This window comes from Anopheles arabiensis, chromosome 2 (genome assembly GCF_016920715.1).
Source record: "Anopheles arabiensis isolate DONGOLA chromosome 2, AaraD3, whole genome shotgun sequence".
Taxonomy (NCBI): Eukaryota; Metazoa; Arthropoda; class Insecta; order Diptera; family Culicidae; genus Anopheles; species Anopheles arabiensis.
In genome coordinates this window covers 54,130,194-54,155,828 of record NC_053517.1, presented here as the reverse complement: position 1 = coordinate 54,155,828, position 25,635 = coordinate 54,130,194, and the positions used below count along the sequence as shown (strand labels likewise).

Here is a 25,635-nt window from a genome sequence, read left to right as displayed (position 1 = left end):
TATTAAATGCTGTTACATGTAAAAAAAATTACGGACACCTTTATTTCATTACCTTTGAATGACGTCACACTAGATGTAACTTGATCCTTCAGAATGTACGGGCAATTGATGTAGGCACGATTTTTTTTCGCTGTACGTTGTCGCAAATGAAGTGTATTAAAACAACTGGCCGAAATGTCGAAGTAAGGAACATTTATTTTACAAACAATCGTGTAATTATAGTACTTTGGTGCAAAAGCTCAGTTTCTGTTATAATTCCACTCTTTCTGCACAGGGAAACGATGATAATCTTTGTTTACGACCTTACTAAGAAGGTGGAGAATGACGACCCGACGGGCTCCATTATTTACTTCCACCCGATGTGGGTATCGGAACTGCAGAAAAAGTCGCTCTGTGGCCAGCTGATGGTATGAAAGTTTAATTCCTTCCTAGAAAGAATACCACCGACAGGAAATCTTAGTCAATTTTGTGTGTCTTTTTATTTGTACAGGGATCAACATATTTTCTTGGTGAAACCTTATCGACAGTTCGATTTATTTCACTACAGAATGGCAAATTCGCGTTACGGTCGCATGGACGTTTCATGCTGGTAAGCTTGTTTTAATGTTTTTTTTTGTTAGTACATCACTCTACTACTAAGTTCACGGAAGATGTTACTATTTCATATATTCCTGGTATGGTTTTAGGCGGTGGGATCAGATCGTAACATAGCGGAGTCGATTTTAGAATACAGAGCCAGTCTGTTGTCTTCACTGATAGAGCTTTATCATGGTGATTTTAATACCCTCTACAATGTTTACGTGGAGAAGGAGCAGAAGAACGGATTCAACGAGAAAGTGTTTTGTTTGATGGAGTCCACTTTGCCATTGCTGCAATTCAATGGTAATATTTTGCAGAATATGCCTCTCCTCCGGCTACCAAAGGTATACAACGTTCACAAGGTGAAATACTACGATTGCTGATAATTTGATCCATTTTATAGTGTGCGAGTAATGTGTATCTGGAGTCCAACCAAATACTTCAAAGTTTCCTGCAAAACAAGGGAGTGCTGGGAGGGTCCATCTTTTACCACAACAAGTAAGTAATTTCTCTTATCTGTAGTAAACCAAATGAACCGATAACGTTTTGTCATTTAAACAAAAAATGCTCCACAGAGTATTGGCTTCACAGTTGCCGACGAATTTGACGAAAATGTTCGTGTATTCCGACCCTTATCGGATGAAACTCGCTGAAATGATAGCAGTAACGTTCCATGTGCCAAACGGCGTTAGCCTCATCAGTGCGTACATAACTAAGCGTGACTACACGCAACTCATCGACGCTACCAAAAACATTCCGATTTATTTCAATAATTGTGCCACTGCGGCTCCACCCACCGGGCCGGTACCGTTTGCCATCAAGAAGAAGCTCATTCCATCGAAAGAGCTCGGCGGCACCGTATCTGGCTTTCCGATGCTTAAGTCGGACAAATCGATCATCTTTTCAAACATTCCCGAGGAAGAGACGGTCGGTGCGGATGGCGGACTCTGTGAGCAAACGCAAAGCAAAAAATCGTTCAGCACCGTATCTCGGCCAACATTTCTCCCGCTGAAGTTTAAAAATCTAACGTCTAGAGACATAATCGACTCTGGAGTGAATTCCATAAATTTCGACGAATCGGATAGCTTTCCGAACTTTATAGGTAAAACCAGTGTATGTTCAACACCGCTGACTGAGAACAAGATTGTGCCAAACAGGAACATGATGTCGATATGCGTTACCCAGGATCAGCCTTCTGCGCCTCCAGCGGAAGAAAATGACAATATCGGCGTTGAAGAAGAAAAGCCGCCAATAGCCGTGGAAGCGAATGGCCGCAGTAGTTTAAAATATTTCAACGCGCGAAAGTACAGTATCCTTAACAATCCCTTCATGATGCCGAAACACATTCGTTGTTCGTCAATGTCGAACTTGACCGAACAAGAAAGTAACGAATCGGAAGAAAACTCCCCAGCAGAAGGAACTGGTGGTGTTGAGAGACACATTAAAAATATGCGTCAATTTAAGTTTTCCAACAACTATGACCCGGCAAAAACTATCAGCGATCCGCTTTACCCTCTCGTTGATCAGCGGAAAAGAGCAATGTCCTATAGTTTGTTCCAAGATTTCGAGCGATCTCGCAACGAGCGCATCGCCGAACTAGTCGAACAGGAAGCGAAACAGGAACCGAAAGGCAACGATAAGTGCAATCAAGTCACACAGCAGCAGTCGTCTGCGATAGACGATCGAGTGCCGACTGTTGGTGCGGTTTCTACTACAGTTCGAAAAGTTGAGCTACCGCTATCGGAAAATCCCGAGCTAGTCAAGGGCGCTACAACACCGAAGGATCGGCGTGCACTCAGTTTGCCAATCAAATCGTTTAATCTCAATGATGATGCCCCATCCACCGCACGAGCAGGTGGCACGAATGGTGGCACAAGCAGTGGCCAGGAACTGTTTACGCGCCGCAAAAGTACACTGGAATTGACGCCGCTGATGACTAAGCTAACCGTACTGGCTCTGAATGACACCGAATCGAGCGGTGTATCCAGCTGGGACACAACGCCGGGATGCAGTTACAATATGGCCATCTCGCCGCAGGATTATATTCCGCAACGTAGGAAATCGCAGGACATATCAGTGTCTGTAGCACCGCCGCTCGGTGTGCTAGCAGGTGACGAAAATGCTCTAGTCAAGGTAGATTTGTTCGTTTGCGTGCAACAGAACATGACGTTGATACTAGTCATGCAGGAGAAAAACTGTAAAAATCAACGCCTTGTGCAAACTCTGGTAAGATTTCAGACATTTCAGAACAGTTCCGTATTTTATCAAATTCTCTTTCTATGTTTTACACTATCTATGCAGTTTGAATCTTGCGTATCAAAGTTTCTGAGGATTGAAAACGATATTCAGCTTGCAATGAATATCAACGTGGACGGGTTCGACAAGACCGATGGCTACAGCTTGATTGCACTAGATTCGGATTGGGATGTGGCGAAAAAGAATGGACCTTGGAATGCTTTAGAGATGCAGACTGCAGAATCTCTGCATACACACTTCAAGAAGAGCAACATTGTAACCGAAGTCACCCTAAAGTAAGATCACCGGACCATCTGGTCGACAACTAATTAACGGCACGCGATGGTGTGTGACACACTCTCTTCATTCTTCTGCATTTCAGATCGCAGGAAACGGTTCTGTATGGGTATCAGTGTGGCATGCGCGAACTTTTCTATACCCAAGCCGCAAACGCCCAAGGGGGTCTACCTCCACCCCAAGATGTAATGGGGTCAGTGCCGCTCTGTGCCAAGCGCCGCATCGAACGTGACCATTTTGCGCTGCTGCTGTAAACGGACCGCGGCGTGCACAGTCAATATGTTCCGATCTTCGCCGTTTAGCGTACTGAGAATAGTATCCCTTGCGCAATCACATCACGATCATGTTTCGTCGATCGAAACGTGTGGTCTTCTCCGTACGGGGCCAAATTTTAATAATCGTCTAAAATACTACTCTCACGAATCGTCGCATTCCAAGACAACCTATTCCATAGCATTCCATTTCTTCTGTGTTGTTCGTTTGAAAGCGTAAATAAATGTTCTGAAGTAGGAAACCAAAGCGTACATCTGAAACAAAGTTGTGTTATTGTCCAATTTGTTTTAAAACTACGCAACATTATGAGAAAAGGCATAATTTCTCCAACCGTCTAAATGCAGCATCCGTGCTGGACGGTATGAAATTTGACAGGTGATCGCGCGGATGACATTTCTGAAGCTGTGTTTTCCTTTCGCACATGGTATTGTTTATTGTCGTCGGTTCGCTTTACTTGGGTGCGGGTAATTTGCAGTGCATCGAGTTACACACAGCCAAACCAAGTATCATTGCAGCAAAATGCCGAAAGTGCGTGCAGAAAAGAAATCCCGTGTACATGATGGAGTTGCAAAACAGGGTAAGATCGGTGTGCAAATGGTAGTAGATGCGAGATGTCTCACATAGCTTCCTTCCTTCAGGCATCGTGTTCAACAAAGATTTCGGCCAACACATCCTCAAAAACCCGCTCGTCATCACCTCGATGCTGGAAAAGGCGGCATTGCGGCCCACGGATGTTGTGCTCGAAATTGGTCCCGGTACCGGTAACATGACCGTGAAGATACTGGAAAAGGTAAAGAAAGTGGTTGCATGCGAAATTGATACACGTCTCGTGGCCGAGCTGCAAAAGCGCGTTCAGGGTACGCATATGCAGCCGAAGCTGCAAATTCTGATCGGTGATGTGCTGAAAACGGATCTACCGTTTTTTGACATCTGCGTCGCTAACATGCCGTACCAGATCAGTTCACCGTTCGTCTTTAAGCTGCTGCTTCATCGGCCCTTTTTCCGCTGCGCTGTGCTGATGTTCCAGCGAGAGTTTGCCCAACGTTTGGTGGCCAAACCGGGCGATAAGCTGTACTGTCGGCTAAGCATCAACACCCAGCTGCTTGCCCGCGTCGATATGCTGATGAAGGTGGGGAAGAACAACTTCAAACCCCCGCCGAAGGTGGAGTCGAGCGTGGTAAGAATAGAGCCGCGAAACCCGCCACCACCGATCAACTACACCGAATGGGACGGCTTGACGCGGATTGCCTTTCTGCGCAAGAACAAAACGCTTGCCGCGGCATTCAAGCAAACCACCGTATTGACTACACTGGAGGACAACTTTAAGTTGCACTGTTCCCTCAAGAACATCGACGTTCCGGCGGATCTGAACGTGAAGGAGATGGTGGAGAAAATATTGGAAAAGGCCGACGCTAGTGACAAACGTGCCCGCTCGATGGATATTGATGACTTTATGGCAGTGCTGCAGGCATTCAACGCCGAAGGATTTCATTTCAGCTAGTCGCGTTGAAACAAGATGAGCATTATATTATTTGTTCTTTTTGCATATATATATTTATCCAATAAAAATTGATTACACTAAAATAACAATGAGGCTTTGAAGCAGTCATTAGTAAGGAAATACACCATCGATATAGCCCGGTGATGCTGGAGGAAGGAAGAATAACTCGCACGAGATGACGCCATTGTTTGCTTTAAGCCGCGCCAAGTTGCAAGATGGGCACGAAGAGATGAAACGCATTCTGAACATAGGATGTGCTGTTCGAGCCCTGGAAAAAATGAGAAAAAAAAACATCCAACATGAACAATACACTACAAACCGACTTGGCGTAGACGTGTGCGCCAAGAGTTACCTCCAAGAAAATGTTGGTTATAAGCGCACTGTCGCTATCGTCGCCGGACTCATCCTTCATCTTGGTCAGCTCGGAGCAGAATCTGGTCGCAACGCCGCTCAGATGCCAGCCAAAAACCGTCGTCAGCTGCACCACTACGTCGGCCTCCGTGGCCGTGCTGTGGTGCTCGCTGATGAGCAGAATCTCCGCTAGCTTATGCATTCGCAGCACGCACAGAGCTGTCGTTTGAGCTAACGCATGCATGGCCTTTTCGAACACGTCCTGGCCGGTGCGTTCGCCGTTCCGGTCCTCTAGCCAGCCGGTATACTCGACCCAACTCTTAACGATTTCGCTGAAGTCGACCTTCACGTTCGGATTGAGGTCAGCGATGGCTTCCTTCAGCTTTTCTTCCAGCTCGTCCGCAGAATGTAACCCGTCCGCATCGTCGTTGTCCGTTTCGGGCAGTTCGCACAGCTCCTTCACCTCGCTCATCGTTTCCTGAAGCTCCTCCAGCGCCTTCCCCGTCAACGGGGCCATCAATGATTCCAGCTTGAGTGACGCTTGCTTCGACAGCATTTCCAGTGCCTCCAGATGCACTAAACCGTGGTAATCGTCGAACAGCGTTTCAAAGTGAAGTTTCTTTTTATACTGATGCTTCTGGATTTGCTTCAGGTTCCGTTCGCGCTCCTCGGTCTTGGCTTTGGCCTCGCGCAGTACCTGGCTTAACACCACGCCGTCGTTCGGCTGCAAACCGAGCAATTTGCGCTTGTTCAACAATCCGGGATCGTTCTCCTGCAAAATGGTCATCGTTTTCTTTCCGATGCCCTCGAGCGTGTCCAACCCACCGCTGATCACCTTGCTGCTAATCTGTGTCACACCGGAAACGAGCTGATCGAATCCAAATCTATCATCCAGCGGCCGTTCGCTCGACTGCGGGCCTTGGTTTGGTTCGCTTTCTTCTCGAATGTAGCCTTCCGCTTTTAGCTTTGCTTCTTCCTCCGCCTGACGGCGGGCCAATTCCTCCGGATTGGGCACACCGATGCCCGACTCAATCACCTGCGTGATGTTGGTCGTAATGGATGCAACGGATTTCGATGCGCTTGAAAGGAAGGAAACCGCTGCTCCACCCCAGGATGGTTTCCAACTGCCCCACGACTGGCCGGCACCGTCAGCTGACTTGCTATCCTCTGCCATCGAAAGTCGGTCGAGTACGGATGTTAGTGGTGGGTCGTCTTTATGTTTCATAAAATCTTTCAGCTTATCTTCGACCTCATCGATGTCGACATCGCGGAAGCTTGCTTTAGCAGTGCTAGGCACCGCCGTCGTTGGCTTTCCGGCTGAGACAGTCGAAGTGTTCGAACTTTTCATTTGTTTTGCCGGGTCGGGTTTGGCCGTTGTATTACTGGCACCTCCTTCAACAGTAAAATCGCCCCAATCATCGTCGAAGTCATCCCATCCTTCATCAGTGCCGGTTCTGCTAGGCTCTTGTACTTGTTCTCCTTCCTTCTCCTCTACTCCTTTTACCATTTCATCCAGCAACTGTGGTTTAGCAGGTTTTAACACAAGCTTCTTCGACGTTGTTGAAGTTTCCGTGGGATCATTCGCTTGGGAGGTCTTTGCTTCGGATGAAGTTTGCGGTGGAGGTATTGGGCTATTTTGCACAACATGCTGATCGGAATCCTCAGGCCCCAGGTTTGACTGCACGGAGGTTTGTATATTACTTTCGCTTCGAACTTCTTTTGTTGGTACTGTTTTTCCAGTTTTGGAAACTTCATCGCTTCTGCCTTCGTCTAGCTTAGTGACCTGGGTGTCAGTAGCTGGCTGATCCTGCGCGGCCCCTTCAATGTTTGTCTTTTCCGAAGCCTTTTCGTCAGTGTTAACCCTCGAATCGACTGTGGTGGATTGTGATGAGGGATCGGGCCTACTGCTTCCGTCGGGTTTTGTGCTGTCCACCTGTTCAGCTTTGCTCGTGTCCACAGGCTCCACGTCAGATTGTGTAGAGGGTGGGTGCGCTCCCTTTTTCTTGGAAGATCCGACATCCGACGGTTTGGTGCTTTGAAGCACCTCTTCCAACTCATCAGGCTCAATTTCCTCGAAATCTTCATCAGCACTAGCAAATTCTTCACTATCCGAGTCACACATTGTCGCTAGTTGCTACGAGTACAAGGTAATATTATTACTACGACGAACTTGTTGGCGATAAAAAAAATCACGAATTGATAGACAACAAAGAATGACGTTTCGATGAAATATGATTTTGGTGGAAATTTGACAAACAGCTTGGCGATCGTTAGCAAATGATTAAAGTTTAATCCACCGATCGTTTGTTGATCGTCTGCTGTACTAAAAGTAAGAAATATTGTTTCTAAAATTATTAAACATTTGCTAACGACATATGATGAGAAGTTTTTCTAGAAATAAGCGATGTTTATCAACTGTGGCAACGATTGTCTTTTTGGGCAAACATAGAAGCAGCCCTGACTGTCATGACTATCATCGATTTGTTTTCGTCGAAAGTGTGCTTACATGCGTTATTTGTTTACATTCTTCCATTCTGCAACGGCTTGTGCGACCGTCGCTCGTGCTTTGTTCCAGTCCGCCGGCGTATTTCTAATCTTTTTGGCAAAATGAAGCGGAAATCAGAAGGAGGCAATAAACAACCGTTCCAGCGGAAAAAGACGGAGCTGGTATTTGATCCACAGAAAAGGGTGTAAGTAGCTACCTTTCGCGACCATGCTGTTCATGGCCCTTGCCTCCACCGGGGAGTGGTACTAACTGATGCATTGTCGTCTGATTTCAGAGAGTTTCTGACTGGATTCCACAAACGTAAGCAGCATCGTAAAAAAATTGCGCAGGGAGAAATGCAACGGAAACTTAAGGAGGAGACGAAGCGGATACGCGCAGAGGCGAAAGAAAAGATGCGTAATCTCTACCATTCGTACAAACCTATCCCAGAGCTCACGGAGGAGGATAAGGCGGAGGAGCAGGAAGACGAGTACGATACGGAGAATGTTACGGTGAAAGTGGTGGAACTTTCTACTCGCGACCTGGCAAAGGAAAACAATTGGATCGGCGAAAATCGTGGCATGGTGAAGGACGATGAATCGGATGCGGAAAACTCGAGCGACGATGGAAATGATGAGCAGCAACTGGGAGTTGTGCCCGGCATGGAGCTGGAGGGAGAGAAGAAGGTCAAGCGCAAGCATAAACTGTCCGCCGAAGAAGGCTCATCGAACGAGGCGGAAAACGGGGAGAGCGCCGTGAAGGAAAAGGCGAAACCGAAGAAAGGACCAGTTCTCAACCTGGACGGTATACGGTCAAAGAAGGATCTGAATCATAAGATAAAACGCTACGCGCTGAAATCCATGAAGACAAGTCAAGCCTTCCGACAGAAGACGCGCCTTCAACAGCAAAAGCAGCTGAAACAATCCCGACGCATCCGTCACCAGAAGGAGAAACACCTGAAACAGAAGAAAGGCTTCAACAAACACCGTAACGGAAACGATCGCGGCGAAACTAAGCGAAAACGAAAGGACGACTAAGAACATCTGCGTCCAGGGCAGTGAGAAGGGGGGGGGGATCTATGAAGAATCAGGATTAATAAATGATCGATCGCTATTGTTCACTTAGTTTACAAGAAGTATATTTCTTCCATTCCGAAGCGTTTAATGATGTGGATTCACACAAAGGAATCTGCTGCTGCTGGCTTTAGCGGGATGTGCTGCAATCACAAAACAAACAACGGAATCTCCAGCTTACGCCACTGGATCGTCTCCCTTCGTGGTGCGGGTGTAGATGACCTGGGCATGGTGTTGCACGACCAGCTTGATCAGCCCCTTCTGGCAGAGCTCACGCAGGCCTCGCTTGGCCAGCGATCCACGAATCTTCAGCCTTTCCGACACAACCGATGGGGTGATCAGCTTGTAGGCAGGGACCTCCTTGTACAGTTTGTCGTACGTGGCCTTGTCGAACAGGACCTGGTTGTTGAGCTTGTCGCGGACCTTTCCCTTCGACCACTTCTTCTTCTTGGCCTTTCCTCCGGATCCTCCCTCCTTCTTCTTCTGGGTCTTTTGCGGCTGTTTCGCCGATCCCTTGGTATCCTTCTTCGGAGGCTACAACGAAACGCAATACATAGATATCGTTAGTTCACACTGCTGCACGTCCGGAACACAGTTTGGTTTGCATGAAATGTCGCTTTGCGGTAAGGCCGGCCCCGTGAGCGTTGCACATCGCAGTACGGGAAGTGTTTATACACAACCCAACACTAGGCCTCAGCCACTTGCACTGCACGTTTGCCACCGGCTTCAGGGTTTGCCGCAGCCGGCTTACACGCAATTTTTACACCATCAGCTCACTAAACACTTTGGTGTGTGTTGGGGCCCACAAAGCAAACCATTTCACGCAAACAGTGCAGTAATTTCAGCCAAAACTACGCGGAATCCAACCTACCATTTTGAAGTATGGACTCGAAAAGAAAGAGAACGTCGGCGGCGATTGATAGAAAGAAGGAAGTACCGAAACGCATTCAATTAGAAAACGCGTACTGCTGCTGTCAAGCATGAAATGTCACGCCAGATGCGTTTTTCCTTTTTGAATATTTATTCCGAATGGGCAAATGTACGTTATAAACGTTTTATAATATACGCATAAAGTGCAGGGAAAATAAATGAAAATAATATAAAGCTAATGTACCGTAAAAATATATTATTAAATTCTCTGGTCGTAAATGAAAGGTGTTCCGAGAAACGCATTCTCGATAGCTGTCGAACCCAGCTGTCATTGGGTATGTACACACAGTCTTGATTAAATCAATTGAAATTTTGCTTGACTTTATTCTGCCTAGAAGCATTAAAATCAAGCGATATCATCACATGGTGTCGGGATTTTATCTTGAGTCTCTCATGTAAATTTTTCATGTAACAAGCTGTGTGAAATTGTGATCTTTGAAGAAATGATTGCGAAATAATGTTTTGTTATCAAGCAACGGTTTGTAGACGGCCAATACCAGCTGTCATATCACCGCCGATGTCGTGTCAACACCGTGTACAAATGAAAGAATGAAAAAAAAGTACACCGCTCAGACAGCAATTACGGATTCTTGGCCAGCCGTCCAACAGACTCGCAGGAGTGAAATAAATAGCTGAAATGTTTTCCAAACGATGCTGATCGTGGAAGTAAATCACCACAGCCGTGCGCACTGCGGATCGAACCGTTTAATCGCCACATAGGGTATGTAGTTTTCTTGGCTGTTTTTTGTTTGAGTGCCCTTACTGGGCCAGTGTCGTGATATCGGTCTGTAATACCGCTATGTCCGGGCTACCGTCCACTACGTACGTGCACAACATTTTGAGGAAATAGAAAAAATAAAATGAGGAATGCAAGCCTTTTTTGTAGAGCGTTTACTTGCAGCCCGATAGCTTGCCCTCAAACAAAACACGGAAGCAGCTTTAAATAAACTTTTATTTAGTCAATTGTGCATACGTAAGCAAAACAAGGTGTTTGCTCCTCAGTCGGTGAAAAGCATTGTTTACAATCCTGGTCAGGGTCGGGATAATACGTTATGCGTCAGACACCTTAATTGGAAAAAGAGCAACATGGTTGCTACATTTTATTTCCCTACTTTTCTTAAAACTTTAGTCGTTGTACAGCAACTTGTCTACGGATTATGTTTCCTAATGTTATCGCTAATGATCTTTTTTATCTTTACAGCACTGATTTTTCCCATAGACTTCTGTTGAAGGTACCATACGCAATCGCCCTTGCGCTGCTGGATCGCAGTGATATCGACCAATTCATTCCCGCCCTATTGTCTACGTCAGTACCTTAAAAGTTTTCCCTACCGGGCTTATCAGTTGTGTGGTTCGTAAAAAGAAAAAAAAAGAAGCTTACTACAATGCTACCATTAACGCATAAAGATTCACGTGGATGCGGCTACCGGATACGGGAAAAGTTCAACAGTTGGAGCCGGCTCATTCTGTCGGATCGCAATTCGCGTAATTTATTTCTATTTCTGCTGCTTAATTTAAGCTTTGCCTTCGTCGAACTAATGTATGGCATATGGACGAACAGTTTAGGTAAGTTGTTGGTGTTCATTGATCGTATCGAGAGCAGAACAGTTTGAATAAATAAAATCAATCCGTTTTCCTGCTTTCCAGGTTTGATCTCCGATTCGTTCCACATGTTCTTCGACTGTACCGGGCTGTTGGCCGGTTTGGCTGCGTCCGTTATTACCAAATGGCGTGCAAACGAAAAGTATTCCTACGGGTACGTTCGTGCTGAAGTGCTCGCCGGGTTTGTCAACAGCCTCTTTTTGCTGTTTATCGCCTTCTTCATTATGTCCGAGGCAGTAGAGCGCGCTATAGAGCCACCGGAAGTGAAACACGAACGATTGTTTGTCGTATCGGTGCTCGGACTGTTGGTAAACTTGGTCGGTATCTATGCATTCCAGCACGGTGGAGCACACGGACATTCGCATGGCGGCGGTGGTGGCCACGGGCATTCGCACGGCGGCGGAGGTGGTGGAAGTCATGGACATTCCCATGGTGGTGGTATGAATCATCACAGTCACGATACTCACAGCCTACTGTCCAACCACAACGATCATCATGGGCATTCGCACGGTGGCAGTGATCATCATCACAGCCACGGAGGGGGAGAGATCGTGTCCACCAACTCGCAGATCATGCGCGGCGTCTTCCTGCACATTCTAGCCGATACGCTCGGTTCGGTTGGCGTTATTATATCGGCTGTGCTGATGCAGGTGTTTGGATGGATGAGAGCCGATCCCATCTGCAGCATGTTCATTGCGCTCACGATCGGTCTCAGTACGCTTTCGCTGATCAAAGAATCGGTCATGGTGCTGATGCAGCGCCAGCCGGTGGCGCTTGATCGATTACTGCCGTCATGCTATCAGAAGGTGACCGGGCTGGCAGGCGTGTACAGCGTACAGGAGCCACATTTTTGGACCCTCTGCACCGACGTGTACGTCGGTGTGATCAAGCTGGAGGTATCGAAAAACGTTGATCCCAAGTACGTGGTACAGCATACGCGCATGATCTTCGAAGCGATCGGCGTGCGACAGATAAACATACAGCTGGACTACACTGCAATGTGATAATCCCGCGGTGTAGAACGCGTATCGGACTGAATGCTGCAAGATGCGTGACGCTGCAAATCTCCGGTTGTCTGTAATGTTCGGTTCCAGCCTGTATTCCTGTCCGGACACCACCGCATTCGCTGTGCTGTTTTGGTACTGTTTTCTTCCTCTACGCCACTACCCTGTAGGCTGGAGTTTCCACGTTTTTCGTTTAGATTTTATTTCATAGGGCCGCCACCTAGTGGGAGAAGTATTGCAAACAAACATTTCAGACGTTCGTACGAGGTAGAATATAACTTAAGTCTTGTTTTACAAAACAATAACTACTTACTGCTTCGTTGTGCATTGTTTCGTCCTCTTCTAAGCGATAAATAGTGTGCACACTTGGTGTTGAGACAGCATCTAAAGAAGCCAAATCTACAAACAGTGGCTCGGTTCTCGCGTCACTGCCACATGTTACTCTTGTGCGAATCTGTCGTAGCCGTTCTACAAATTAACTTTAAACTGTTAACACACACACGCCGTCACGGTACCATTATGCGCGCCCTTTGCTCAAGGTAGAACCGAAGGACTGGCAGCGGGCATCGATATCATAAGATTTATTTCCAAGGAATCGTGAATGCAAAGTTCATGCTATAATAGTTTATACGTAGTTAAGTGGGACGTACTTGCAAAAATGGAATGTAACAGAAGCTAGCAGAAAATGGTAAAGCACGGCATGGTATTGCATTTCATTTTACATTGTCTACCTTTGTAGAAAGGCGGGAACGCTGCTGGAAGAAAATACATTTCTGTTAATGTTAAAAGAATGATGATCAAAGTGTTAGTACTTTTTGACTTTTTGATTGATAATATTGCATGCGGAAGAAATTCAAAAAGAGCTAGCGTCCTCCACGCGACGTTACGCGTGCATCTATATGGGTGGATGACATACTGAATGCTCACACATGTACAGTTGATACCCAACTTTTGTTTGGCTATGATTTAGAAACGTGGCTGAATTTAAAAATGTATAAATAGAATATACCTAATAATAGTATTTAGTAGAAACTAGGAAAAGAAATTTTAAAGTAATGTCAATTAGAGATTAACTCAAGGTCTCAATCAACAATAGAGTAATAACTTTTTTTCTTTAATCTAACAATGCTCGTGGCGATAGTTGAAACCTACCTGTGCTCAGCTGCAGCCGGCGTCTGCGAACTACAATTCGGTTGCCTAGGAAACAAAAACAAACCAAGCGACAGGATTGTATTTCTAATTCGCTGCAGCAGCGGCTTCGCTGTTTGGAAAAACAGTTTCTTTTTACACATTCATGCAAGTTAATAGAAGCTTTAAGAATGACGCTAAACGAAACGCAAACTGGGAATGTGCCTCCATCGCCAGCCGGTTATCAGATGCGTCCCGAGTTAAGTGAAACATTCAAATCGGAAAAGATACGTGAAATCATCAACACTGTATTGACCGACACTCTTACTGGTAGGTGGAACTGATGGAGCAATGGAAATTCTATAAAAAAAAGTATCTTACCATCCTTGAACGGTTTTAGGGCAAACATACTCGGCGGCAGATGCATCTCGCTGGACGAAATCGATGGCGGATGAAATCAGTTTACAAGTGAAGGATCTGCAAATGCACCATTACAAGCATGTGGTTCAGGTGTGGCTGGGGCAACAGCTCGGCGCCGGATGCAAATGTGTGGCCCGCTGCCGTTGGGACACGGAGTGTGATAACTACGCAACGGCCGAATTTAAGAACTCAACCATGTTCTGCGTGGTGACAGTTTATGGTCTCTATCTGTATTGACGGGAAACTGGCAATGCGCTGGAACACGGGCTGCACGAGCAAGGGAGGATGGTGGAACATTGTGTCATCAGCGCGAATGGTTACTTCATCTGATTTGCGATGATAGTGATGATGATGATGCTCGTAGTGATATGAAACTTTTTGTGTTGAGTGAAGTTGCTTGAATGTACATAAATCTCCTGTGTGTGTTCAATAGTTGTAACACCTACTAAAGTCAATTGTAGTTCGATATGCCACCGTGTTGGAGCAGTGAGTCAAGCCGAACGTTCGTCGTGGCTGAAATTGGACAAAATCACCAGGGATCGTTAAGCACGGCAAAGCAGATGATAAAAGCTGCAAAGGTATTATTCAACATCGGCTGCATGTTCAACTGCATCCAGCAGCGCAGTAAAGCGAAACCATGGATCCCGTTATAGGAATGTGGAGCCGATTGTGTAAAGTTCCAGCGATCAAATTTGGCGGAAAAGTTCACGGTCTCCGCCTTGGCACGCCCTTACACCGGACCAAACTCTTGGGGTCGTACGTACGGAGAGCACAAAGCATGGCTTGAATTTTCCAGCAACGAGTACCGGGAGTTGCAGCGCTTTGCCACTGACCACGATATCGTTTTTACCGCATCAGCAATGGATGCCGCGTCCTTTCGAGAGTTGGAGGAGCAGCTACGAGTCCCGTTCATCAAAATAGGGTCTGGGGATGCTGATAACGTGCCTCTGCTGCGGTATGCCGCAAATCACACCATTCCACTAATCATATCCACGGGCATGCTAGATTGGGATCAAGTTTGCAGCATTTACACCCAGTTCCGTCATCGTGAAGACGTTGCCCTGCTTCATTGTGTTTCCTCCTATCCGACCCCGCTAGGGGACATAATGTTGCGTATGATTCCGTTACTTCGAGCCCACTTTCCTGAACTGACGATAGGTTATTCGGGACATGAGCTTGGTATACAGCACTCCGTAGCGAGTGTGGCTTTAGGTGCGAAAATAGTCGAACGACACTTTACGCTAGACAAGGCGTGGAAAGGGACCGATCATCAGGCGTCATTGAATCCGGCCGAATTCGGTCGCATGGTACGGTGTATTAGAGCGATAGAAAACGATGTTCCGATTGATGCAAGCGCATTGATTGATCGATTGCGAGAAGTGCTGCAAGGGGAGGATCTGGATGAACCGGAGTTACAGGCCGCTTTAAAGGAGATTGATCCACATCACCGACAGCTGCTAGAATGTGAACGACCGTGTTACAATAAGTTGGGGAAATCGTTGGTGTATGCTAGTGATTTGAACTGTGGAACGGTTCTGACCGAGTCCAATGTTCAGGTGAAGGTCAGCGAACCAAAAGGCCTCTCTCCGCGATTGTACGATTCCGTTGTGGGAAGAACAGTAAAATGCGCTGTCTTCAAGGACGATCCCATTCTAATGCAACATTTTTAGGCACATTTAGAAAAGCCATGTATCGAACGAAGGAGTGTATTAGAGAATAATCTGAGTTTATTTTTTCCACAAATTTCAAAAAGTCTGTCCGCTTTCGGGTTCGCTTTCGTACAGAGTATAAGAGAAATAAATTTAAACTGCCTGCTTAAAGAATAATGTTTTCACTTTCATGCACACACACACACGCTGGAATCCTTTCGCGCCTCACGCACAACTCGTTGCAACATGAAGGCTACAGGCCATTCGCAAAACTCTTTCATTTGTCCGCCCCAATAAGATCAACGAATCCGCAACAAGTGTCCGGATTAAACAGGAACACGTTACGGTGTGGCCTTTCCTTCTGTGATACGACCTTGATGATTTCGTGAGCTACAACGCCTCCAACGATCGCAGTGACGGGCGAAATCTGGGCAAATACGTGATCGAAAGACTTGTCCGGTATTAGCTCCGGGACCAGAGAGTCGCGCAGCTGGAACAGCTTCTTCAAATCCTCCTCGCGCTTTCCGTATGCCGGATCGCGTTGTTCTTCGTCGCGGAATTTCTGTAGCACCCGCTGTACGGGCAGCGCTGGTCCGTTCCGCTTCAGCTGACGGGCGTACGATGTGCTTTTACAGTCGAAATCTACCAACGACTGATAGGGCGGGAATTCCAGCGTACATTTGACCGTACTGTACACTGTTTCGGATTTGGGTTTTTCGTGGGGTTTCGATACCACCACGTACTTTGCTACATCCTCGGCGAACTCGTGCTTCTGCAAATCGGTGAAACAGAAGCCGTGCATACCCCAAACGTCCGTAGCGAAAAATTTTACGTTGGCCTCGCGGCAAACGTTGTTCACGCGCAGATGCTGTGCCGTGGACGCACCAATCAGACAGACGACATCAAAGTCTTTAAAGTAGTCGTCCGATTTCGATTCAATCGGTTCGGTGTCGGCCTTCAGTTCGACCATTGGATTCAGATGCTGGGCACGGGTTAGGGATGCTTCCGCTCGGTTGGTGCCGACAGACGATTGTGGGGCCAGAAATTGGGAGCAGAAGTCTTCCTCCGTAACCTTCCGGTCGTCCAACAGGGTGACGGATTTGACTCCGGCTAGTATGACGTTTTTCGCTATTTCTGCCCCCAGTCCGTTAATACCAGCGATGAGAATCCGTGCCAAACGGACACTGTAAATGAGGTAGGGAGGAAGAAAAAAAAATCCCATGAACAATCGCAATTGATAAATGTCGACGAATACTTACCGTTTCTGCGAATCCAAACCCCACAAACGAATTTGCCGATCATACAGTTCAGCCTCATGTTCAGTAAGTTCGGCACCGTTGGACTCAACCATTTCGTTCCTGTTTTTGGGTTGAAATTCAACAAGCTCAATACAAAAAGCTGCAAGTTTTCGCGAATGCCGGATAGAATGGCTGGCGGCGTCTGAATTCCGGTGAAAATTGACTTTTACCAGGTTGGGAAGTGAGTGTTGCTGTATAGCTAGGAGCCATATTGTTATGTCGATTGACATTCAATGTGTATTGTTTGGACGAAAAGAAATAAAAAAATCATGATTTTTCGTGGCAAGATTCATTGCTATTCAATTTATTTAAATTTAGTTATGAAGCTATTTTTTCTAAAGAGCAACAACAAAAAATCCACAACAATTATTAGCAACGCAAAAACATAAAGTAGGTATATTTTACACATACAGTTGAGTTTTCATCGAATTAGAGACTTCTATTAATATACTGAGAAGATATTTAGGAACCAATTTAAATTTAGCGGATAAAATTGTGCTGCAAAATATCCCAGTGGAGACGTAGAGAAGGATATTCTTGAATGAATATCGGGTTTGTCAGCGAAATGACAAATGCGCACAAAGTGGCTCAATTGACACATCCATACGGCGGAAGTCTGTCATCATTGTTCAGCGGGAATGAGCAACGTGATGACAAATGATGTTGTTGTTTTGATCGTGTGTCAGGTGCCGAAAGACGCAGGAAATCGGACGATTTTTCTCGCGACTCTCGGCGCAAAAGCGGCACGATAGTAATCGAAACGGGATGCTGTACTACATTCACATCGCTCAACCGATCTGACCGACTTCGCAGTGCGCGCCGTGCTGTTCGTTTCGAACGCAAGAAAAGGTAATTTCAGCTTCGTGTATCGTTGGTGCAGTTGGTGTGCAAGGTGTACCTTGAACGATAGACTTAGTGCCGTAAACAATTGTGCTGATGCGTAGTAGGCCGCAGGTGGCGTCAACGGGATTGTTTATTTCGGTGCAATAAGTGGACAACAGAGAGAGGAAAAAAATTACGATTGATTCAAATTTGTCAGTTATTCAAAATGTACAGTCGCTATGAATTGTGGGTTAGGTTGTGCAGGAGCTTCCTACATCAGCTGAAAGAATGTTGCAGCGGCTCGTCCTCCCATTCGGCGCCATCGGTGGTACGCGGATTGCACAGTGGTGCCGACGGTTGGAATATGTGTCGCAATGCTCTACTGCTGGAGTACCGCAGACATCGCCAGCGCCTTGCCAAAAGGGAGCAGATAGAGTTGGTCCGTGAAATGATTGCTGCCCGTGAAATCGCTCAGCACTGTCGCAGCAATAATCGCACGTACAGCGAGCTACGGCAGCTGGAGCCCGACATCGGACGGCCCCTGTCGTTCGTGCAGCGCATATTTCTCGAACATCGCTACATCTTTGAGGCCATTGCGAAACACATTCGAACCGCCGATCTGCTAACGGACGTGCGGGTCAATCCGGTACTGGAACATCTAAACGTCGGAAAAGGTAACTTGCGACCGGAAACACTGCGACAGCTGACTGAGTATGTGCTGGAGAGCGAGTACTGTGGCTACGTACACATCTACACGGATGCCTCAAAATCCCCGGACGGCCATTGTGGCATAGGTGTGTACAACGAAACGAACGACGCACGGATCGCCGTTCAGCTGAAGCTGGACACCAGCATCATGACGGCAGAAACGCTTGCCATCAAGGTAGCCATGCAGCACATTGCCCAGCGTGGCATACAGCGTGCGGTGTTGCTTACCGACAGCCAAGCAGCATGCACGTTCTTGAAGAAGAATCGCAACTCTCGCTATCGTAATGCGGTGGCGCATGAGATACTTGAATTGGCGCGCACATACCAAGTAACAATACAATGGATACCGGGGCACGTGGAGGTGAGCGGAAACCGGATCGCGGATGAGCTGTCGCGTGCAGCGCTTGCCAGCGGTACAGAGCGCCTGGAGAACGACATTTTCGTACACGACGCTATTACTTACTTCGAGGAGCGGCAGGCGTCCAAAATTAACAAATGGTACCAGGAGTACATTCGCCTGAAAGGAAAGTCGCTGAAGCAGCTGTGTGGTGAGGACGCCGAATCGTCAAGCTCGTACTGTGCGTTGTAGGAGATCAAAGCGCCGATCCGATCAGTGTTGGCGCGGAATGGTCTGCGCATATGTGTGAAAGATTTGGATTTGTTTTCGGAAAATTGTTTGTGTCTGTGATTGGTTTGCCTGTGAGCTCCCGTATCGAACAGTTTGGTATGGGAAAATTCTGCGATAATAATTAAGAATATTTTAGTAAGGTAAACGATGCCACACGATGCAGCGTACGGAATGCAATGGTCGGCATATAGAAACAACTTGAGGTGAGAGAAGGCGTGGTAGTTTTGAAATCTTTTACATTCTTTCACTATCTATTGTTGTTTGATTCAGATTTGCTTGCATCCTGCACATTAGTTTTTTGTTTTTGTTGCCTTTAATGATAGCATTTAAAAAGTAATTTTTGTATTTTATTTCACACTTTATACCTATATTTATTTATAATGTCCATAATATCGGTCCAATAATCTATATTCGATTCCAGATAATATTCACGATGTTGTGTTGCCTTCCAGCTCCATGGTCACGTATTCCGAGGGACCGTTAATTTATTCCGATTAAGTCAATTGATGTCAGTCGGCAAGACGCGCGCGTCGACGAGAAAAAGAATTATGGTATTCAAGCACTTAAAATGTACGCTTTGCCATGTACCATCTTATGCTGAACGAATGGCAAAATTTGTACAATACTGCGAGCGGCATGTCTAGTTTACTCTGCCCGATAGGGATGTGTTCGTGATGTTCGTAGCCCTTGTGTTGCTGCTAGCGGTTATCTCACTTTTTTTTTCTTTTTTCCCATCGAAACCATTCTGAGAGGGGCATGCAAATACCCGATAGAGTAAGCGAGGGAAGGGAAGAGCGTCAAACTGCCCCTGTGGAGTGATTGGGCCCCGTCCCATCGCCAGTTCGTTAAATGCGTTTGTGCGCGTAGTTTATTGTGGCGGGTTAATAAAATACATTGGCACGATGTTCCTATCAGTTGAAAGTCGTCCGAACTGTTAGACGGTCGTGGTTTCGGTGCGCCGGAATAAGCGACGTTCGCGCTGTGGCAATTTGGCTGCTGGAGGCTTTTTCGTTCTCGAACGAAGAGTTGTTAGAGTGGCTTAGCTCGTCTGGCGCGCGCGCCACCAGCGTGTTGTGTCGCAGGCAAGTGCCGAACGACCAAAAGCAGTACAAGTGCCGTTCAACGCCACGGACAAAAGAGGGCAACGGGCAACTTGTGCTAGCTGATAACAGACGACGACGACGACGACGACGACGACGGCCCGATCACGAATACACGCATACCTACAAAAAAATCGTGCTAATACGTGCGAGATTTGACCGTAGTGAATTGCCCGGTGTGCGGAAATCTGTACAAGTGTCCTCTCGAAAAGAAAACGAAAAAAAGGTAATAACGATGTTCGCGGGGCTGGCATTGGACAGATTTGCTCATATTTATCATCGCAAAATCAACCCCCCCCTCAGCCGCCCGCGAGTCGCAACCTTCTGTAGCCTATATAAAACGAAGCATTCGTCGGTCGATCCGAAGCCATTGATTTGGTCTCTCGACGGCACAGCACAGCCGGACCGCGGGTGGACAGTTGTTGCTGCTGGCACTGTTATCGCGCAAACATTTTACGCTATTGCGCGAAGTGAGTCGCATGCGTGCGAACGCTCATTCGTTCGGTTTAGTGTTGTTGCTCGAGCGGCTGCATTGACCATTCCTTGCAGGTGGACCAGTAAGTTATACACTAGCGTGCAGGGAACGAACACAAAATCGCAAGGAAAACACATCTATATTTAGAGTTTTTTTTACTTTCTTTTGGAATCCCTCCCCTGTGTTGGTTCCCACTGTGTATGGGATTTTTGTTTTCGCAAAGTGCTGTTATATGATGGTTGATCGTTTACCCCATCCGCATATGTTGTGTGTGCTCGAATGTGAATGTGTGAACATGTGTGATTTTTATTTATCGGTTGTTCTATTTTCATCTTAGTTGTTTTTTTTTTTACTTTTGCTTGATCTGTTAGTGTCTATTAGTGGCGGAAGAGTAGTGCTCGTACCGTTTGCGCTTCCGCTTTTTCTTTTTTTTTCGTCGCCCCGACCCAACCGGCTTATTTATATGTTTTGCGTCTTTCAAAAACTCTCTTGCAGAGCGAGGCCATAGGAGCTACATCATCCGCCTGGTCGGTTATCTTTCGATGTGCCACGATCAGCGGTGGAACGTGTTCCAGTGGCAGCGCAGTGTGGCAGAGCAGCAGTTTTTCGTGCGGGTGGTTAGTTCACGCCGGCGATAGATAATACCGAGGGCACACATCGCTTCGATAACGACGAGAAGCTAGCACACAAAATGGATGTCGTCTACACGTCGGACAGCTGCGATAGCGATTCGCGCGAGCAGAAAACCGTCGATTTGGGCCACTCGAACAAGCGGCATCTCGATGACGATCTGTTGCGTGTCTCTAAATCGAAGAAGCTGGCGGAGGATATTGAAACGGTGCTGCTGAACCACAACAAGCTGATAAGGGTGCCGCTGTCCCTCAACGACTTTACCAATCTTAAGGTGCTGGATCTGAGCAACAATCGCCTCGAGGAGTTGCCGGAGGTTATCACGCAATGCCAGCTGACGACGCTGATCGTTAAGAACAACCTGTTGACGGATAAATCGCTGCCCAAATCATTGCTCGGCGCTGCCGGGCATGGTCTGAAGGAGCTCAATCTGAGCGGCAACCGTTTCGCGCACTTTCCCGAACAGGTGATCGAGCTGCGATCGCTCAAGTATCTCTACCTGGGCGGCAATCAGATCACCAACGTTTCGAAGGACATCTGGAAGCTGCAGAAGTAAGTAAAGCAAGGATGCAGAAGGTGCACATGTGAAGAAAATGAACAAAAGTGAGATTGAATCAGCACGAACGCATGCGAATGAGATGATTTGCAGTTTTAAACGAGCTGTAAACAAAGCACGTCAAGTGCAATCTGTGGTGAGAGTTAGAAGAATTCAGTAAGCGAACGAACAGTGTACGTAGTTCGCATCGGGGATTGTTTGAGTCTAATCAATTCGCTGATACTCTTTTAGCTTCTAGAAACAGCTGACCTGGCTTTCTCGGGCCGCTTCCAGCCGCGATAACGCATTCCGCTTCCCTAGTTGCGTTTCGCACAGTATTAGAAGCAGTTGCGAAGCCGCACAAAAGTTCGTTTATCGTTCGCGCACTATCTTCGTTCGGAGATAGCAATATTGCTTCGGAGCTACGAGATAGTACCATTATCTTGAAAGCCTTTTGTGCCGGTTGCCCTGTATTGGGTGAGGTGTTTGCGTGCGTGCGCAAATCTTGGCCAACGAATGCTGTTTAACTCGGGGACCATTTACTGTGGCACCTGAATATTTAATGCTCTGTTGTTTAATGTTTCACTTCAGGCAGCCCATCAGCACATCAATCGACTGATAAGCGCAAAATCAATGCAATATGAAAGCGATATAGATGCTATGCATTGGCCATTGTACTGTGGCATCCGGGGCTAAATCAAAACACTAATTATTTGAACATTTTAAGATGGCATAAAAAATAGGAGACATCTCTCTGTATCTGAGATCCCCAAAGCGTCCATGTGTCCAATTGTTTTCTGCGATAATGAATCATATAATACAGAACATATTCTTTTCTTTACATAGCCTACAGCTCCTGTCACTGGGTGGAAACCTCATTACCGAAATTCCGGAGACCGTTGGGCTGCTCAACCACCTGCACGCGCTCGTCCTCTGTGATAATCTGCTCGAGGCGCTTCCTGCGTCCATAGCCCGTTTGGTCAATCTGAAGTCGCTGTTGCTGCACAAAAATCGTCTAAGACATCTGCCACGGGAGATTATAACGTTGCGAAACCTAACTGAGGTACGGTACTGTTCCATGATGCTGAGCGTGACGGTAGTAGTGCCCGGGGGAGAGCCCATGGTCCTTATGGCGTCTTGACCTCATTTCAACCGCTCGAGTAGCATTTAGTAAATTGGTCGATGTAGATATAGTAAATCCGATATAGATTTTCTCGGCCCTTTCCCTGAATGGGCTGTTGTGTTTAAATGTGATTATAAACTGTGTAGCTCCGTTGTCACACGACGGGCACTTGGGATGGTTGTAAAACGCTGCACTAAGAACGGTGTATGTAGTGTTGTTTGCACTATCTCAAACCTATAATCCAGCACGTAATACTAGTATTGGATCAATGTTCTATGAATTGTAGTATGGGAAGCAGAAGCCAGTTTTTAACCTGGAAAATGTGGTCTGTTTATTACCTAGCAAACATTTCTTAGCTAGCGCTTATTGTTCCCTACCTTTATTTGCTCCGCGCAATACAAAACATGATTAGAACAAAGGAAATGTACCATACAAAATGCTAAGCTTCTTGTTCGGCGATCTACGTCATTGGTTGTACAATTTAGTCTATTTGATCTTGATTAAAAGTAAGAGGTGATTTTAAGAGAAGGCTCTAGTTGACAAAGAGCAGCACGGCTGATAACACTGATCGTCGATGATGCAGTACGATTAGCTAGTGTAGTTCGCACATGACATGCACTTTTTAGTAGAGGGGGAAAACAACATCTCAATTAGTGAGTTTGTAAGAAAGGCGACACTACCGGGTCACGTGAAGAAAGCAAATGTATTTTTCCAGTGTCTTTTTAGCAGTACCAATGTTTACCTTCTTTTGCTTTTTTGTTTGTTTTTGTTTTATAGTTGAGTTTGCGTGATAACCCATTGGTTGTGCGCTTCGTTAAGGATATGACCTTGAATCCACCAAGTTTGCTAGAGCTCGCCGGACGAACTGTGAAAACCTGTGCCATTCGCTACGCAGCGGAAGATCTACCTCGGACCTTGATCGAGTACCTTCAGACGGCCAACTGCTGTGTGAACCCCAATTGCAAAGGTGAGCAGTAATTCACGCGTCAGATGTAATACATGCATCGCTCAAAAAAAAAAAAAGAATATTTTTGTTTACGGTGATCTTATTTTCTGCTTCGTTTCAGGAGTATTTTTCGACAATCGTGTAGAGCATATCAAGTTTGTAGATTTCTGTGGCAAATACCGTATTCCTTTGTTGCAGTATTTATGCTCCTCAAAGTAAGAAAGCAACGCGCAATGGGAGCATTTTCATGCATTGTACATGCTAATCTCATGCACTATCTCCCTTTTCTCACATTTCTCCACGACAGATGCGTTGCAGATACCAGCTCGTCGGATCCGGGCAGCGAGCCAAACAGTAGCATGATGCGTAAGGTGCTACTCGGTTAGTTGGAGGATGTGTTTCTTTGTTAATGGTACAAATTGTTAGAGCTTATCGCCAAAACGCGCCATAAAACGGGTTGACAGTCATAGCACAACATCCATCCTTGAAGCTGCGTTTCACATGCCCACGCCAGAAAAGGAACGGTCGATTGTTGCCCCCCCCCCTCCCCTATACCTAAAGTGCTACTCTAGTTCAACTGGCTACACTTTCTAGAAGAGAATATCAAAGCAAGGTTATGATTGTAAATTGCATGACAGAATGTGCACATTGCGATACAAAAGAGGTGGATGGATATCGTCAACCGTTAGAGTGTGTGTGGCAAGAAAGGACAGGATGGGTCACCGCAATAGTAGCAGCTGTAACAGCATTCTCTTATCGCAAAGCAGACGACCGCGACACCTCTTGGAAGGATTATGTGATTTGCTCCAAGAGCAGCTAGATGGGAAGCACTAATATTTACAATATATACATCATATACACAAAAGAATGGCCACTGTTCATGATGAGAATATTGATAGTCAATATCACAGCTGCTAGTTAAGACAATGAGCGTAACTTTATCAAGCGAGGCGGAGATCCGTCTGGAAGGGATAGAACGACACGAATCGAAAAGTGATAAAATAACTGGTTAGTACTGAAATTGAATTTTCGAATTCGTGCAAATGGGGGTCGAGAAATTACTTCCGGTATTCGTGAATTCACGCCTGCAATCATCCATTCGATGCCTGACCATTAGTCGGCAGATAGGTGTCTGCGATAAGATAATACGGACATTGAAAACTCACGTTTATCTCATTCTCGACAGGCAAATGAGGGGCGCTGGGTTTTACAAACTGCATAATGCCATTATTTTCGTAGCGAAGTTGTGAAGCAGCGATTGTTTGCCGATGATGCGATGTGTGGTCTATCATTTTCGTGACTTTTGTCGTCTTAACCCCATCGTTGGGTAGTAATGAACCAGTAATGATGAAAACGTCGCCTTTTAAAGATTTTTCATTCATGATCTTATTTTTTTCGTTCATGTTCTTTACTGCTGTAAAATTGTAAATTATTGTCATTTCCTCTTGGGTAAAAACAAAATTGAGAAGTTATTTTTTTAATTTGAATCGCACTGCTCTTCACCTGTGTCTGAACGGATGGGGCCCTTTTTGTAGTTGAAATATTTCACTGTTCTACACAGGGTGTGTGGTGAGTTGTTTGAAATAATTCAGGGACGGACATGCACTCGCATCATTTTTTTCGCAAAACTCCTAAAATTAGAGTTTGTGAAGAGAATTCAAATAAAATTTACCCGTAAAATAGTTCTGAAGGTGATAAGAAAATAAATTATAAAATTTTGCAAATAGTTTGTGCATCCCATGAAGAAAAAAATGTTTTACAATATTTTCATATGCAATTTTCTGAATTTAAAAAACGTTTTGATAAGCAAAACATGATATGCGCTAATGATTTGTTTTGTTTT

At 46.0% G+C, this 25,635-nt stretch overlaps 10 protein-coding genes across 15 annotated transcripts; 7 read left to right on the top strand and 3 right to left on the bottom strand.

The window, feature by feature from the left end:
* The first annotated feature begins 59 nt into the window (after window positions 1-59).
* On the top strand, window positions 60-3,648 carry LOC120898779. Its single transcript, XM_040305101.1, has 8 exons — window positions 60-182; window positions 275-407; window positions 491-589; window positions 687-923; window positions 983-1,077; window positions 1,155-2,805; window positions 2,881-3,110; window positions 3,197-3,648. The coding sequence occupies exons 1-8, from the start codon at window positions 175-177 to the stop codon at window positions 3,363-3,365; spliced, it is 2,622 nt and encodes an 873-aa protein (XP_040161035.1). The 5' UTR covers window positions 60-174; the 3' UTR covers window positions 3,366-3,648.
* A 128-nt stretch (window positions 3,649-3,776) lies between these two features.
* Window positions 3,777-4,919, top strand: LOC120893523 (probable dimethyladenosine transferase). Its single transcript, XM_040295475.1, has 2 exons — window positions 3,777-3,961; window positions 4,023-4,919. The coding sequence occupies exons 1-2, from the start codon at window positions 3,904-3,906 to the stop codon at window positions 4,883-4,885; spliced, it is 921 nt and encodes a 306-aa protein (XP_040151409.1). The 5' UTR covers window positions 3,777-3,903; the 3' UTR covers window positions 4,886-4,919.
* On the bottom strand, window positions 4,913-7,452 carry LOC120893521 (protein FAM114A2). Its single transcript, XM_040295473.1, has 2 exons — window positions 5,238-7,452; window positions 4,913-5,153 (listed from the first exon to the last, which is right to left on the bottom strand). The coding sequence occupies exons 1-2, from the start codon at window positions 7,356-7,358 to the stop codon at window positions 5,079-5,081; spliced, it is 2,196 nt and encodes a 731-aa protein (XP_040151407.1). The 5' UTR covers window positions 7,359-7,452; the 3' UTR covers window positions 4,913-5,078.
* A 298-nt stretch (window positions 7,453-7,750) lies between these two features.
* Window positions 7,751-8,841, top strand: LOC120893522 (nucleolar protein 12). Its single transcript, XM_040295474.1, has 2 exons — window positions 7,751-7,926; window positions 8,017-8,841. The coding sequence occupies exons 1-2, from the start codon at window positions 7,844-7,846 to the stop codon at window positions 8,756-8,758; spliced, it is 825 nt and encodes a 274-aa protein (XP_040151408.1). The 5' UTR covers window positions 7,751-7,843; the 3' UTR covers window positions 8,759-8,841.
* A 1-nt stretch (window position 8,842) lies between these two features.
* On the bottom strand, window positions 8,843-9,812 carry LOC120893524 (40S ribosomal protein S25). The gene is made up of 2 exons (XM_040295477.1): window positions 9,666-9,812; window positions 8,843-9,328 (listed from the first exon to the last, which is right to left on the bottom strand). The coding sequence occupies exons 1-2, from the start codon at window positions 9,774-9,776 to the stop codon at window positions 8,972-8,974; spliced, it is 468 nt and encodes a 155-aa protein (XP_040151411.1). The 5' UTR covers window positions 9,777-9,812; the 3' UTR covers window positions 8,843-8,971.
* A 428-nt stretch (window positions 9,813-10,240) lies between these two features.
* On the top strand, window positions 10,241-13,122 carry LOC120897588 (zinc transporter 7). 3 transcript variants are annotated; one of them, XM_040302581.1, is made up of 3 exons: window positions 10,241-10,445; window positions 10,926-11,290; window positions 11,372-13,122. In XM_040302581.1, the coding sequence occupies exons 2-3, from the start codon at window positions 11,110-11,112 to the stop codon at window positions 12,328-12,330; spliced, it is 1,140 nt and encodes a 379-aa protein (XP_040158515.1). In that variant the 5' UTR covers window positions 10,241-10,445; window positions 10,926-11,109; the 3' UTR covers window positions 12,331-13,122. The 3 variants fall into 3 exon arrangements, with proteins under 3 accessions (XP_040158515.1, XP_040158524.1, XP_040158529.1); XM_040302590.1 differs by lacking the exon at window positions 10,241-10,445 and adding an exon at window positions 10,498-10,546; XM_040302595.1 differs by lacking the exon at window positions 10,241-10,445 and adding an exon at window positions 10,580-10,697.
* A 370-nt stretch (window positions 13,123-13,492) lies between these two features.
* Window positions 13,493-14,132, top strand: LOC120897643 (dynein light chain Tctex-type protein 2B). Its single transcript, XM_040302655.1, has 2 exons — window positions 13,493-13,788; window positions 13,859-14,132. Exons 1-2 carry the CDS (start codon window positions 13,650-13,652, stop codon window positions 14,113-14,115), a joined length of 396 nt encoding a protein of 131 aa, XP_040158589.1. The 5' UTR covers window positions 13,493-13,649; the 3' UTR covers window positions 14,116-14,132.
* Window positions 14,133-14,321: 189 nt separating this feature from the next.
* Window positions 14,322-15,683, top strand: LOC120897604 (sialic acid synthase). The gene is made up of 2 exons (XM_040302602.1): window positions 14,322-14,456; window positions 14,532-15,683. Exons 1-2 carry the CDS (start codon window positions 14,346-14,348, stop codon window positions 15,546-15,548), a joined length of 1,128 nt encoding a protein of 375 aa, XP_040158536.1. The 5' UTR covers window positions 14,322-14,345; the 3' UTR covers window positions 15,549-15,683.
* LOC120897633 (SUMO-activating enzyme subunit 1) lies at window positions 15,586-16,992 on the bottom strand. Its single transcript, XM_040302647.1, has 2 exons — window positions 16,787-16,992; window positions 15,586-16,711 (listed from the first exon to the last, which is right to left on the bottom strand). The coding sequence occupies exons 1-2, from the start codon at window positions 16,876-16,878 to the stop codon at window positions 15,805-15,807; spliced, it is 999 nt and encodes a 332-aa protein (XP_040158581.1). The 5' UTR covers window positions 16,879-16,992; the 3' UTR covers window positions 15,586-15,804.
* Window positions 16,993-17,494: 502 nt separating this feature from the next.
* LOC120897610 (leucine-rich repeat-containing protein 58) lies at window positions 17,495-24,660 on the top strand. Of its 4 annotated transcripts, none has more exons than XM_040302615.1 (6): window positions 17,495-17,674; window positions 21,054-21,740; window positions 22,570-22,786; window positions 23,624-23,813; window positions 23,914-24,007; window positions 24,100-24,660. In XM_040302615.1, the coding sequence occupies exons 2-6, from the start codon at window positions 21,250-21,252 to the stop codon at window positions 24,176-24,178; spliced, it is 1,071 nt and encodes a 356-aa protein (XP_040158549.1). In that variant the 5' UTR covers window positions 17,495-17,674; window positions 21,054-21,249; the 3' UTR covers window positions 24,179-24,660. The 4 variants fall into 4 exon arrangements, with proteins under 4 accessions (XP_040158549.1, XP_040158573.1, XP_040158565.1 ...); XM_040302639.1 differs by lacking the exon at window positions 17,495-17,674 and adding an exon at window positions 18,951-19,186; XM_040302631.1 differs by lacking the exon at window positions 17,495-17,674 and adding an exon at window positions 19,918-20,309.
* The last annotated feature ends 975 nt before the right edge of the window (window positions 24,661-25,635 follow it).

What these genes read in the sequence shown, in the direction of transcription:
- LOC120893523 (XM_040295475.1), top strand. Translation starts at nt 3,904, where the DNA reads ATGCCGAAAGTGCGTGCAGAAAAGAAATCCCGTGTACATGATGGAGTT. An exon ending in TGATGGAGTTGCAAAACAGG is followed by an intron (nt 3,962 to 4,022) that starts GTAAGATCGGTG and finishes TCCTTCCTTCAG; the next exon opens with GCATCGTGTTCAACAAAGAT.
- LOC120897633 (XM_040302647.1), bottom strand. Translation starts at nt 16,878, where the DNA reads ATGGTTGAGTCCAACGGTGCCGAACTTACTGAACATGAGGCTGAACTG. An exon ending in GGTTTGGATTCGCAGAAACG is followed by an intron (nt 16,712 to 16,786) that starts GTAAGTATTCGT and finishes CCTCATTTACAG; the next exon opens with TGTCCGTTTGGCACGGATTC.
- LOC120893524 (XM_040295477.1), bottom strand. Translation starts at nt 9,776, where the DNA reads ATGCTTGACAGCAGCAGTACGCGTTTTCTAATTGAATGCGTTTCGGTA. An exon ending in CGAGTCCATACTTCAAAATG is followed by an intron (nt 9,329 to 9,665) that starts GTAGGTTGGATT and finishes GTTTCGTTGTAG; the next exon opens with CCTCCGAAGAAGGATACCAA.
- LOC120893522 (XM_040295474.1), top strand. Translation starts at nt 7,844, where the DNA reads ATGAAGCGGAAATCAGAAGGAGGCAATAAACAACCGTTCCAGCGGAAA. An exon ending in TTTGATCCACAGAAAAGGGT is followed by an intron (nt 7,927 to 8,016) that starts GTAAGTAGCTAC and finishes GTCTGATTTCAG; the next exon opens with AGAGTTTCTGACTGGATTCC.
- LOC120897588 (XM_040302581.1), top strand. Translation starts at nt 11,110, where the DNA reads ATGCTACCATTAACGCATAAAGATTCACGTGGATGCGGCTACCGGATA. An exon ending in CATATGGACGAACAGTTTAG is followed by an intron (nt 11,291 to 11,371) that starts GTAAGTTGTTGG and finishes CCTGCTTTCCAG; the next exon opens with GTTTGATCTCCGATTCGTTC.
- LOC120898779 (XM_040305101.1), top strand. An exon ending in CGCATGGACGTTTCATGCTG is followed by an intron (nt 590 to 686) that starts GTAAGCTTGTTT and finishes GTATGGTTTTAG; the next exon opens with GCGGTGGGATCAGATCGTAA. An exon ending in GTAACCGAAGTCACCCTAAA is followed by an intron (nt 3,111 to 3,196) that starts GTAAGATCACCG and finishes TCTGCATTTCAG; the next exon opens with ATCGCAGGAAACGGTTCTGT.
- LOC120897643 (XM_040302655.1), top strand. Translation starts at nt 13,650, where the DNA reads ATGACGCTAAACGAAACGCAAACTGGGAATGTGCCTCCATCGCCAGCC. An exon ending in ATTGACCGACACTCTTACTG is followed by an intron (nt 13,789 to 13,858) that starts GTAGGTGGAACT and finishes GAACGGTTTTAG; the next exon opens with GGCAAACATACTCGGCGGCA.
- LOC120897610 (XM_040302615.1), top strand. Translation starts at nt 21,250, where the DNA reads ATGGATGTCGTCTACACGTCGGACAGCTGCGATAGCGATTCGCGCGAG. An exon ending in CGTTGCGAAACCTAACTGAG is followed by an intron (nt 22,787 to 23,623) that starts GTACGGTACTGT and finishes TTTGTTTTATAG; the next exon opens with TTGAGTTTGCGTGATAACCC. An exon ending in TGTGAACCCCAATTGCAAAG is followed by an intron (nt 23,814 to 23,913) that starts GTGAGCAGTAAT and finishes GCTTCGTTTCAG; the next exon opens with GAGTATTTTTCGACAATCGT.
- LOC120893521 (XM_040295473.1), bottom strand. Translation starts at nt 7,358, where the DNA reads ATGTGTGACTCGGATAGTGAAGAATTTGCTAGTGCTGATGAAGATTTC. An exon ending in TAACCAACATTTTCTTGGAG is followed by an intron (nt 5,154 to 5,237) that starts GTAACTCTTGGC and finishes CATTTTTTCCAG; the next exon opens with GGCTCGAACAGCACATCCTA.
- LOC120897604 (XM_040302602.1), top strand. Translation starts at nt 14,346, where the DNA reads ATGCCACCGTGTTGGAGCAGTGAGTCAAGCCGAACGTTCGTCGTGGCT. An exon ending in AGATGATAAAAGCTGCAAAG is followed by an intron (nt 14,457 to 14,531) that starts GTATTATTCAAC and finishes ATCCCGTTATAG; the next exon opens with GAATGTGGAGCCGATTGTGT.